At 38.2% G+C, this 13,317-nt stretch overlaps 1 protein-coding gene across 2 annotated transcripts in view; it reads left to right on the top strand.

Moving 5' to 3' along the window:
- Positions 1-464: 464 nt before the first annotated feature.
- acoxl (acyl-CoA oxidase-like) overlaps positions 465-13,317 on the top strand; it is a 31,615-nt gene continuing 18,762 nt past the window's right edge. For both annotated transcript variants that reach the window (XM_057342977.1, XM_057342975.1), the window contains exons 1-13: positions 465-667; positions 860-956; positions 1,421-1,507; positions 1,734-1,820; positions 2,225-2,323; positions 2,506-2,620; positions 3,746-3,832; positions 3,917-3,989; positions 4,069-4,201; positions 4,959-4,993; positions 7,939-8,055; positions 9,517-9,670; positions 11,647-11,736. In XM_057342977.1, the coding sequence (XP_057198960.1) occupies positions 552-667; positions 860-956; positions 1,421-1,507; positions 1,734-1,820; positions 2,225-2,323; positions 2,506-2,620; positions 3,746-3,832; positions 3,917-3,989; positions 4,069-4,201; positions 4,959-4,993; positions 7,939-8,055; positions 9,517-9,670; positions 11,647-11,736 (1,290 nt within the window). In that variant the 5' untranslated portion in view covers positions 465-551. The remainder of the gene's footprint in view (positions 668-859; positions 957-1,420; positions 1,508-1,733; positions 1,821-2,224; positions 2,324-2,505; positions 2,621-3,745; positions 3,833-3,916; positions 3,990-4,068; positions 4,202-4,958; positions 4,994-7,938; positions 8,056-9,516; positions 9,671-11,646; positions 11,737-13,317) is intronic.

Raw genomic sequence — 13,317 nt, 5'->3', positions numbered from 1 at the left:
CGAATTTCTGTAATGGTGTCTGATGGGTTTCTATTGTTTTTTTCAGCAGGGTTTTTTCAGCAGGGACAAACGGGGAATTTTGTAATGGTTTTAATGGAAAGCATTAGAATGTCTGTAGGCTAGTGGTTTCTCTTGGTTTTTTTTCCGGTAGGAAAATGTATTATTTGTTTTTATAATATTTACTTGATATCTATGAGATTTCAGCATCTACAATATTTTTTTACAATTATATACTTATTTATTACTAGAATACATAATGCATGTAAGCTACCGTATGCGTATGTGCTTTAAACCGTTTTTATATTGTATTTTATTTCATTATTTTATTAAAAATATCTTTATTTAGTTCTTAATATAGTTTGTTTCCCTCCTATATTCTTAGGTCATATCTTCAGTAAGTTATTCAATACGATGAATCATCAATTTATTGTCACGCAACGCGGTGACGTTTTCCAAACCCGGAAGCGGAACGCAACAGTTAAAGTGCATGCGAAGCAGGCTCGTGAAAGCACAGGAAACGTTTGCTTTCATCATCATCATCATCATCATCCATGGACCAAATACAGTCTGGGAGCAGTCTGCTCAGATATCTGGATGGAGAATTCTGGGAGATTAAAGATGCGCTGCGGGAAGAGATTCCCAAGTGTGAGCTCTTTCAGTCCAGCAGGTATGTTGAAAACAGTGAACCTCATTCAATGATTCAAAGATCTTTTCTAGAGACAGACATTGCACAACTGCGTTAAAATTCATTTACATTTGCGATGCGTGTTATTTGAATCCAGCGACTTCCAACTCAATACATGACTTATGAATCAAAAAGCCTCGTTTGATGCAACTGAACCCGTTTTTTCTCATGCAGTTATGAACTGACCCTGGATCAGAACAGAGACCTGACTGCAGACAGGTTTCATCATATCCTCAGACTGCCACTAATGAAACGACATCTTAAAGATCAAGTATTTAAGAGACAACATTTCCTCAACTCTTTTCATTTCACAAAACGTTTTTTGGGTCTAGATACAGGCCTACTTTTCAAAATAAAAGTAACAAAATTGGACACTTTCTAGTGTGATTTTGGGGGACGTGACTTCATACTAAAAGTCACATTGACATCAGCTGGTTAAAAGTTCCGGCACAAATGAAACAAACAGTTAAAATCGTTTTTTTATTTGCATACGGTGATGCAAATTTCATGCTATATTTGATGTTTTTTATTAATGCAATGTCTTTTTTTTTTAACTAAGATGTCCTGCGTACTGTAGTATTTCACTAATAGATCAACTAATTCATGATATATATGTGCATTCTTCGAAGCATGCCACGGTAGTACACCAGTGCGTTTTTGAAAATAAATCACATCTGTTAGCTTGTTCTGTCCAGTATGATTAAAGTGCTTTCTTCACATTGCTTGTTTGTTCAGGTGAAGGAGAAACAGAAAGGTTTCACAGCCAAGAGTTTGAGTATAACAGAGCTCATCTGCTCAGCGGACATGGCTACAGGAGTCAAGGTTTTCCATGTTTTACTCCATTTTTATATTCATATAACAGCTTCTAGTTAAAGACCGAACGCACTGTTCTCAGCCGCAGCCGTTGTGTAGATTGTAACTGAATTTGAACTGGTCTCAAGAGCATTTGCATGTGGTGTTGGCATGCATGAGACGACACATTTGCATGTATTCCACATGGGTATCATTTGTTTGAATAGTCACGCTGTAGCGCTGCTGTAATCCACAGGTCGGTGTTGTGTGTGCATTGTACGGAGGTGCTGTTAGCAATCTAGGAAGTTCAGAGCAGAAGGAAAAATGGTATCTCCCGGTTTCAGTGAGTCTTTAACACGCGTCTCTGCACAAACATGTTTGCAAATCAAAGTCCTGCTCGTATTTGGTGTAGGAGCTCATGAGGTCATATGTGTTGTTTGTTCATTGCAATCTCATGTCTGCAAACGGTTGATTTTCGAGAATTAGTTCATAGCAAAATACTTCTGGTTTGAACAACCCTTTGTTTCTCTTTTCTTTGAATCACATATTTCTCCATATAAATCGATTTTGACTTTCATTTCATTTAGCCAAACATTTTTGTGTCACAGAAATATTTGGAGCAACATCATTTATAACCAATAATAATCTGTGATTTATCATTATTTTGACACGATCAATTAAATGGAACGATGAAATACCAGTTCCTCTCATGTTCATGCGACGCAGTGATTCTGTGTTGATTTGCAGGAGTTAGAATTCACAGGCATGTTCGCCATGACCGAGAGGGGTCACGGTAGCAACGTACGGGGAATTCTTACTGAAGCCCGATACAATCAATCCACACAGGTAATTCTCTTACAGGACTCCCCTCTACTGCACTTTCTTCAAATCTGATTCTGATACAAAACTTTATAGCGTAATAATGATTCCCGATGTAAGGACCGGTGAAACTAATATCATCAGAGGTCGTTTACAAGATATTTCTCATGCTTGCTGAATGTTTTGACGTTCTGACCCTTCCTCTGCAGGAGTTCATAATCCACACGCCCTCTAAAGACGCTCAGAAAATGTACATTGGAAACGCGATGAAAGGAAACGTCGCTGCTGTATTCGCTCAGCTCATTATAAACGGAGAGTTGCACGGTAAGACTGATCCAACAGTGAACGTTTGTTATCATCACTCGTACTAAAGCACGTGGCACTTAATCATCACGGTGTCAGTGATGTGAACAAACCCTGATGAACTTGGTTTGTGTTTCATTAGATTTTGTTTAAGCTATAGACACCAACAGTAACGTTTGTTGAGTTTCCCAAGCGATCAGATTTACGGCAAGAAAGATTTGAGTCTGAGCATGGGCTATTTTGACTTGCAACCCAACGAATGCTAGCATGCCATTACGAAACAAAAATATATGGGAATATACTAGAAAGTATAATGCAAAGTATTAAATTATATATGAAGAGTTTATTTGCAAAAACAGATAACTCCATTTTTTTAATTTTCGAAATTTATTGTGTTTAACTGTGTAACACCGTGCCTACAGCGGACGAGGCGCAACGCGACAAGAGACAATAGAACGCAATAGAACCCATTACAATTTTTATTTTTGTCTACACTGGATGTGGCGCGACGCGTCCGGTGTCGACGCGGTGTTAGTTAGCTGCGTTTATTTTAGTTATAATAACGTAATTAAAAATGTTTAATCAAAAAACATCTTGCAGTTTGAAATTAATTGGAATACACAATCAAAAAATCCGTTTTTGCAAATGAACTCTTCATTTTTTAATGTATGAAAAGCAGCCATGCTTTATGTATTGCTCAATATATTGTATTTTTATAGAAATATATATTCCATGATTATAGTTAAAATTAGGAAAATGTATTTTTGCAATCATTATAGCGATAATAGAAAGAAAAGCATGTTATGTTATGTAACATGTTAATGCCGGTCAAGTTCTTGCACACCTCAGCAAACCATTTCTATATGAACTTTTATCCAAAGCGATTTACAGTGCACTCAAAGTTCGCATTTTATCAGTATACGTGTCCTCTGGATATCGAACCCGTGATCTTTGTGCTGCTAACACAATGCAATGACGTCTTTACTTTGTGAACGGGGGCATCATCATGTCATAAACCCCCCTCCCCAAACTGTGTCTGATGTCATTGTATTGCATAGCTTGTTTGCATAGAGATCTATCCAAACATTTAATTATACTTCTGCGTTTGTCCATTAGTCAATTAACGTGTTTATCTATTTGTGTCAGGCCCTCACTGTTTCATCGTACCCATCCGTGATCAGAATGGAGTCATGTGGCCGGGAGTGAGTGTGATTGACATGATGCACAAGGAAGGTAATATGACAGATGTTTGTATTCGAGTCATTCTGAATATAATGATAAATTAAGATGTATTCTGCTTTATGTGATTGTATGCAGGACTGCATGGGGTTGACAATGGCATTCTGATATTTGAGCATGTACGGATACCCCGGGAATATCTGCTAAGCAAGTGAGTTCGCCGTGAGAATTTGAGATAAGAAATAATGTTGAAGTATGTGTGTATGTCAGTGTTTGCGTGTATGTTGCAGGTTTGGTTTTGTCGCCGCTGATGGTCGGTACTCATCGCCAATCCCCAGTAAACAGAGCCGCTTTAATGCTATGCTGGCAGCACTGACGCCCACCCGTCTCTGTCTTACTGTACAGGCCATGGCCGCCATGAAGGTCAGCGAAACACTGACACTAAACACACCTGTTCATGATAAACTCACATTTACCACAAATGGTATTTAATTAGAGGACAACATCAATGAAAATGGGAAACTTAGTGATCACCACAAGAGGGAGACATAAGTCTGTTTACTGTCTGATAAAATGTTTAGTTAGCGCTGAACAATACTGTGTTTGTGCCACATTCAATATCGGATATGAGCTTTGGAATGATCAAAAGTTCGGTTTAATTATGTGTCTGTATAAAGAATATAATGCGTAAACAAATGTATTTATGTAGGTCTGATACCAGTATCAAATTGTTTTCACTTTGTGACAAACAGAATAGAGAGTCAAATGTTAGGCCAGTGTTCAGAGGTTTTGTCAATGTTTTAGCATGCTGACATGATTTATTCAACGTCGTGTCACTCAAAACCTGTATAGTACTCTTTCTTCTGTGAAACAGGTTATTTTGAGAAATGTCTCGGAGGTTTTGCGTCAGCGGGGTTCAGTGTTGTTTGGTTTTCGACGTTCTTCAAAATATCTTCTTTTGTGGTCTGCAGAAAAAATCAAGTCACACAAGAGAGTGACTAAACAACGAAATAGTTATTACTGTATCTGTTGGTGCATGACATTAATATAATTATTCATGCACCAATAAAGTGCTTTTAGGAACAGAAACCTGCAGAGAAACGAGTTTTTCATGTTTGATGAGAATCGACATTGCACCACATATTAAATCTGTGTGTCTGTGTGTGTTTTCTTCTCTTAGCTGGGGCTCATCATAGCCGTACGCTACAGTCACAGGTAAGACATGACAAAACTGTGACTTGTTTTTATATCCCGGTGGGGACCTAAACCTGAATGCACACCAACACATGGGGACCAAAATTGAGGTCCCGATGGGCAAAAAGCTTGTAAATTGTATAGAACAATATTTTTTTAGAATCTAAAAATGCAAAAAGTTTTCTATGATCTTTAGGTTTAGGGGATAAAATATACAGTTTGTACAGTATAAAAAACATTATGCCTATGGACTGTCCCCACGGAGATAGTAAACCAGACGTGTGTGTGTGTGTGTGTAAATGTTGTGACTCCAGATCTCAAAATGTGATGTGCCGTCACATACCGTGCATCTTCAAACGAAACGGCTGACATCAGATGTACAAATGTTGTGAAGTTTCTTTTAATGAGACTATAAACAACAACATCTAAAAAAACACAAAAAAGAATGTTGTGACGTTTGGATTTTCTTCTCGCCGCCGAGAACATCCCGTACAGAAGACTCAAAAGGTCTCATTTGCTGTTACTGCCGTGTGGCTTGTGTGTATGTGTGTGTGTTTGTGCGTGGGTGGCTGCAGGGTTGTCTCTTACCGTGGTATCCCCCAAGTGAAAAAGTGAAGAAAAGAGGAAATGTTTGCTGTCTATACTTGCAGGTTTTCCATTTGCAAAACACCTCTGTGCGCCCACGCACTTCCATCACTGCAGGTTTGGTACCAAAACATGTCTGAGCGCTCGAGCCCGGCAGGTGCGATGACTGATGGAGAAACCGCACACGTATCAGCCTATAAGCTTCACCCCATCACACCTCATCTTGGGTTGAGTTTATCTTTTACAGCATGCACCACAAAGCCATTTCAATTTAGTCTTTGTGAAAGAGAGGCTTTGAGATAAAACTCAACAACAATCAAACTATCAAGAATCGGCAGTCGAGTTAAAGGGATATTTCAGCCAAGAAACAACAGTTTTCCTCGGCCTCGAGGCATCCTAACTGAATATGACTTTGCATAAAATGCAGCTGTAAGCTTCGCCTTCAGAAACATTAACGCTGACATGAATACCAAACTATCAAATCAAGACAACTCCACAGAGGTCATCCGTAACTTGACTTCTTTAAGTGTGTAAATGCTGTCTTGGGCACTTTCGGAACATTGCTTTGTTTGTTGGCCAGACATGTCAGTCAGTGGTCAACCACTGTCATTTTGGGGTAGGAATAGAGGAATGTCTAGAAAACCCGCTTAAAGTCCCAGTGAAATAAAAAATCACGATGCCTATTTTCTCATGAAATATTGCAGCGTTTATAGTAAATAGTTGATCAATGTGGGTCATTGTCTTTTTAAAATTCTTGTGCCCTCTTTATCTTCAGTTAAAATCTGAAAATGCACTCCCGCCCAGAAATGACGATCCATCTTAGATGACGTATGTTAGACGGCTTGGGCGGAGCATCGGTTAACTCCTCCCCTTCGACTGTCAGTCTGCTGCCAGTTCCATTTCAAAATGCGACGGCTGTTTTTATACATCCAATCAAATCGCAGAGAAAGACGAAAGCCACGCCCACTATTTCGACATTCCATTTCACTCGGAAATGCCTCCGGTCTCACGGAGACTTTAAAATTCATGCCAAAATAACATCCAACTTTTCGTTGGATTGGATTTGCTCTGTGCATCGGCTATACTACTGTATATATCGGCACATACTGTCACGTACCAGAAAGCTGTCTGCTTGATTTGACCCAAATAAAACTAATCTACAAGAGGACACATTTAGAGTGTAGACGATGCAAGTTGCAATAGGATTTCTGTGTGGGCTTCTCACCTTCAAAACCACACAGACGCACACTCCTTAGCCCTCCCCGTGTGTCTTCTGTTCTGTGGGGAAGCCACCTGCAGTATGTTAGATGTAGAGATACAGTTTGTGGTGAGGGTAACAGGTGTACCTTGACTTCAGAACTGACTTCGGCAGAAACATACAAGCACACACGCACAGGACCAGACGTCCACCACAGCAAATCTTCCTCTACCCATGTAAACACACAACACAGCAGACGTGTGGTTAGAAAAATGGGTTACCTGGAAGGTTTTATTGGCTAATTTCCACGGTATGACGTCCAGGTGTGTTGCGGCATGTTTGACCCCGTCGTGTCTTCTGGTTGATATCTGATCATGTGTGTTAATAATGGATGTTTCCCCTTTAGTGTTTGTGTCTGTAAAATCCTTCTGTTGTACAGCGAGTTAAACTCAGATTTAAGAGTGGGTGGTGCTTAGAAAACTCACTTTCACAGTGCTAGACTGCAGCGTTTCGAAGTTCTTCTGAATAGTCGATTTGGGTTGTACGTGGCATTGCTACGGTGCTTTTGGTGGTTGCTTATTGGCTAATATCAAAAGAGCTCCACCTCCAAATATCTATGATTTTCTGATTTCTAAACTTGGTTTGGGTCCCTTCTTTAATGCAGTTGTTATCATATAAGTCTAATAATAATAAAAAGAATAATAAGTCTCGAATAATAAAAAATAATAAACAATCTAATTTGAATTTAAATAAATTGAATAGCGCACACCTTTCTTCAACAAGCAACAGGATTTGAGACGGCGTGAATGGTGCGGCATGTGTTTAAGGGACAGTTCACTAAAAAACAGAAAAATTAAAATAATTCATCATTTACTCACTTTTCTTATTTCAAACCTGTATGGCTTTCTTTCTTCTCCAGAACACTAAACAAGAGATTTTGAACAATGTTGGTAACCAAACAACATTGTGCCCCTGTATGAACATAAAACCACTGAGACATTTCTCAAAATATCTTCTTTTAGATAAAGTCACATACAGGTTTTAAAACACATGAGAGTGAATAAATGCGTGTTTATTTTGGGATAAAGTTTGCTCAAATCTTTGACAGCGAATGTATGGGATGGTAGACAGTAATTATGTTGGCCTTGGCAAACATCACAAATGAAAAACTTCATTTGAACAGTCGCAGGCAGTTCGGTCCAAAGGACCAGGATGAGGTGAAGATCATCGAGCATCAGACGCAGAATCTAAGATTGATGCCGCACCTGGCTGCTGCCCTCGCGCTCACCTTCACCACCAGGTAACAACTCTCCTGATGATTTTAAATGAATAAGAAAGAGTTTCTTTTCTTTTGTTTATAGACCTTTTTATCAGATGAACACACCTGGCCTGAAGTTCACTTCCGGTCTGTGTTTGGTTATAATATGACCATTTATTTTATATTCAACTTATATTTATAATAATCAGATCATATTTATATTTTATTGTATATTAGTTGTGATAAATGAAATTAACTACTCGACAGTTATTCTTTTCAGAGGTCTACAGGAAGTTAAGTTTGTTTATGTTGTTGCCGCTGAAACAGTCTATTGTTTTTCCACTAGTGTGTTCATTGTAAGAAGGGGTAAGTCATGTGGTAGTAGGGCACATTAGACATTTAATATATTTAGAAATACCTGCTAATATTACATGAGATGTACTGTATGTTCGATTGATCTGACATATCGTTCAACAGTAGATCTTACATCAGATGTATGCCGTAATGATGCGCGAATGATTACCACACTTGGGTGTATACTATTCATGGAGAGCAGCTTCAATATAAAAACACATATTTCACACTATGATATTTGTTGTGGTTGGGCATTTTCACTCGTCTCCACTTGAGGTCTCTGTTTTTATGTAAATCAGGCCAATGGCACAAAGCAGAACATTCAGACGGTGACACTTTCTGAGAAATACCACAGCAGATGAGATCCTTCAAGAAAACCACCTCAGTCTTCAAGGCGATTTATCTGCAATCACATCTCATACAACAGTAGTTTCAATCCACAAAACAAAACACTTCTTTAAAATCTGTACTGTGAAAGTTCATTCGTGAGTATTTATATCTATAGACCACTTCACGAACAGCGGCCAGTTGCATAAACCTAGCCTCGAAGTTAAGACTGTGTCTTAAAAACTTTTATAGTTTAGGACTAATCTGTCTTACTTTTCATATTTCAGTAAGACCAATCTACCTTTTTATATAATTGACTCGAAGAAAAAAATGAGGTGACTAACTTGTAAAACGAAGCCCCAGATGTAAACACTAGTCCAGAGCCACTTCTGGTTTCATTTTTATTTATTTCATTTTAAAATCTAACACACAATTAAATCATATATATATATATATACTGTATATATATATATATATTTGTTTAACATTTTTATTGGATTATACATGTTCTGTTGGTTGCATCTTGTTCAAACATTTGCGTAGTGTTAAAAACTGAAACTGGAAGTCCTTCTGGACCAGCGTTGAACTAGCATTGCTTACGACATCCGAAGAGGTCTATGTGTGAGTGGACTTGAAGACTTTTGTTATTTAATGCATTCATTTTTATCAAATTATCTACAATTTCAGATGTCACTTAATGAAATCTCTAATGCCAAGTGTCCACGTGCGCAAACATCAATGATATTATTATTTACAGCAAATACAGTAATGGCATACGTGATGTTGTATAGAGTTTAAAGCGTTTGTGTGGTTTGATCGCAGGTATGCCGCTGATCTGATGGATGATGCACTGTATCATGGGCGAGATCTTCAAAGCAATCGTTCTCTACAGGCGCTGGTCGCAGGACTCAAAGCGTACAGCACGTGGCAGAACCTCGCGTGTCTGCAAGACTGCCGTGAGTGTACTGGCGGCATGGTGAGTGTGTGTTGCCTTACACACATTATATAAACAAACGCCTAATGTCCTGCGGTAAAGGTATCAAATACAAACATGCCAAAATCATTTCAGACGGTGTTTTTCTCCTCTTGGCTTTAAGGTTAAAACACTTTAACCTTATTCTCTATATTGTGGTTGTCATGAAATATGAAACATGAAATACCTTGTCACATTTGAAGTGTCCTGTGGTGTGGCATGTTAAACACGTATGCAACTATTTAGCATTTTTGTCATTACTGTTCATAATAGTTGTATTATGCAAATTGAATATAGCGCTTAGATGGGATTGGTTTGGTTTGAATTTTGCATGTTTGGGTGAACTATTGAACTTGATGTGTTTCAAGTGTGAACAGAAGTGTGAAGCCGGACTTCAGAAAGTTGTTTATCTGCCCTGGGCTGAATTTTTCTAGTTCACAGACACCTGACATTTATATCAAAGAGTATACCAAGAGGCGAAACTCTGGTGCTTGTTGGGAAACAGCCACTAGTTGGCGCTTCGGTGGCGCAGCCGCCATCTTGGGGTGAAAATGCCAGCTGGACAATAGGCCAGACATACAGAATAGCGCAATAGAAAATTCTCAAATTAGGTCATCAGTAAATTGTGTGACGCCTACAGTAAATGTTGTATTGTTTTATATATGTTTTATGTTATCAGTTGTCGAATCCTACTATTTAGCCTACTTTATTGAGTATTTCCATTGTATGCAACTTCACACATTTACTACTACTATTATAAGTTCTCCACTAGGTCTCAAATATATATTGTACGTTTTAATGCCCTGGAACACACTACAAACATGATGATCTTATAGAACCATGCTGAAAAAAAAACAATAATTTAATGGATTTAATTGTTCTAATGTTAAATCCTTTTAGATTAATACCAAAAACACACTACAAAAAGGAATTTTGTAAAAAGCTAATGGTTCATAATGGTAACCATGAATTTTTGTGATGGTTTATATTGGGTTTCTATATAGTTTAAATTTATCCTATGGTGTGACCGGATTTTTTTTCTCCTATGCATGTCCTTAATATGTTGGTATTAATAAAGCGTTCATTATGCTAATGCTTGATAACTCGCATGATATCTAGAGAGCAAAGGTTTTGTCATCATGTTTTGTCATCATTCAGGTTGGATTTCAGCTTAATTTTTTTTATTTAAAGAACAAAAGCAGCTGATATTGCCATCATCGTTCTATTGAGTTTCGCCTCTTGGTAGTCCATACTCTTTGTTTATATATTTTGATCTAACCCAACATAAGTCAAGCAGTATGAGAGAAAGCTGTGCGTGCGCATTGATGTTAAGATGCTTTCAAGTAATGTAAGCTTGATACAGAAAACGGAATATTTTGACGCTCCACTATCTTTTGGCTTCAAAAAGGGATAGTTCACCCAAAACTATCCTGGGGGCAGATGTGGTCTAATGGTTAGAGAGTCGGACTCATGACCAGAAGGTTGCCGGTTCGATTCCCAGGGCCGGCGGGTAACAACTGAGGTGCCCTTGAGCAAGGCACCTTACCCCTACTTGCTCCCCGGGCGCTGTAGTGATAGCTGCCCACTGCTCCGGGGGTACGTGTGTTCACTACTCTCTGGATGGGTTAAATGCAGAGGTCACATTTCGTTGCCTTGTACTTGTACATGTGCAATGACAATAAATTGAATCTAAATCTAAATCTAAATCTAAAAAAAAAAAAAAACAATTCTGTCATCATTTATTCACCCTTGTATGTGACTCTTTCCTCTGTGAAACAGATGATGATATTTTGAGAAATGTCTCTGTGGTTTTGTATTGATACAATGGAAGCCAATGAGGGTCATTGTTGTTTGGTTGCCAACATTTCTTAAAACGTAGAAGAAAGAAAGTCGTATAAACAACGAAAGAATTTTCATTTTGGGTGAACTGTCCCTTTAAGTGTCACATTTACACACGTGCTGTGCTTGATCTCCTCCAGGGTTTCATGATGGAAAACCGAATCCCGTCTCTAAAGTGCGATTCAGACGTCTTTGTCACATTTGAAGGGGACAACATGGTCATGCTGCAGGTATTGACAAACACCACATACATCAGCACGCATCTGAAAAACGGTCAACAAATCAAGACCATAAAAACGCCTGGTCACAAGGGTCATGTTAACTTTTCCTTGAGGTTGTTTTCTTGCTTATTTTGGAGATGTTGGCTTTATATTAGGGCTGTCAAAAGATTAATCGCGATAAATCGCATTCAGAATAAAAGTTTGTGTTTACATAATATTTATCTGTGTACTGTGCATAATAATTTTGTATTTATTAACACATACACATCCATGCATATATTTAAGAAAAATCTAAATATTAATAAACATTTATATATCATTTCAATTATTGGTAAATATAAATAAATACATGTAAATATTTCCTAAATATGTATACTTGTGTATGTGTTTGTATTTATAAATAGAAAATTAATATGCACAGTACATAGACATAAGTTATGTAAACACAAACTTTTATTCTGGATGCGATTAATCCAGAGTCCAATATCACATTTAAATTCCCATGCTGTGACAAACAACAGCGTGTAAACGGAAAACACAGAGATGTCTAGGAGATGACCGCTCAGAGGGCAAACAGAGACGAGCTAAATTAAATTAAGTGCATTATGAAGGCATTCGAATGAAAAGATTTTGATTCTCGATCACACCATTGAGTTGTCAATAATGCGTTTGGAGCACAGTTACAGGTTATTGTTGCGGTAATCTTTCTGCTTTACACGGCGTCTGATTCGTATCGCATCAATAAGCGCTGGACGCCAGTGACAGAACAACACTAGACGAGACACATCGACAAATAACACGCACATAAACTCACACACAAGGTCTGCATTCACAGCCTGTCCAGAAGCCTAAAGACATGGATTTTCTGCTGAAATTAGATTAGCTCCTTCAGGACCAAAATAAAGTCATGCAGTTGCATCCTGCGAAATAGACCGATGGCGTTGTCATATTAAAGTCCCAGTGAAATTAAAAATGACGATGCCTATTTTTTCATGAAATATTGCAGCGTTAATTGTAAATAGTTGATCAATGCAGGTCGTTCTCTTTTTAAAATTCGTGTGCCCTCATAATCTTTAGTTAAAATCTGAAAATGCACTTCCGTCCTGTAATGACGATCCATCTTAGATGATGTATGTTAGACGGCTTGGGCGGAGCATCCGTTAGCTCCTCCCCTTCAACTGTCCGTTTGCTGCCAGTTCCATGTCAAAATGCAACAGCTGTTTTTATACATCCAATCAAATCGCAGAGATAGACGAAAGCCACGCCCGTAATTTTTCTCATTCCAAATTCCATTTCACTCGGAAATGCGTCAAAACACGCAAGTAAAAACGATCGCAACTTCCGGTTCACGGGGACTTTAACACTGAAGAGTTGAAACCAGGGCTGTAAACACAATGCACACAACGGAGTGGGCCGTACCAATATTCAGAACAGTGGTTAATATAAAGGTATCAGATTATTTTTACCATTCAAAAATAAACATTTATGCACTAATACACATACACATGTATTCAATGCATGCGACTTTTTCTTCAGTGGAACACAAAAGAAGATACTTTGAGAAATGTCTCTGTGGTTTTGTGCCCATAC

Source organism: Triplophysa rosa, linkage group LG9 (assembly GCF_024868665.1).
Source record: "Triplophysa rosa linkage group LG9, Trosa_1v2, whole genome shotgun sequence".
Taxonomy (NCBI): Eukaryota; Metazoa; Chordata; class Actinopteri; order Cypriniformes; family Nemacheilidae; genus Triplophysa; species Triplophysa rosa.
This window is presented reverse-complemented; position numbering and strand designations above follow the sequence as displayed.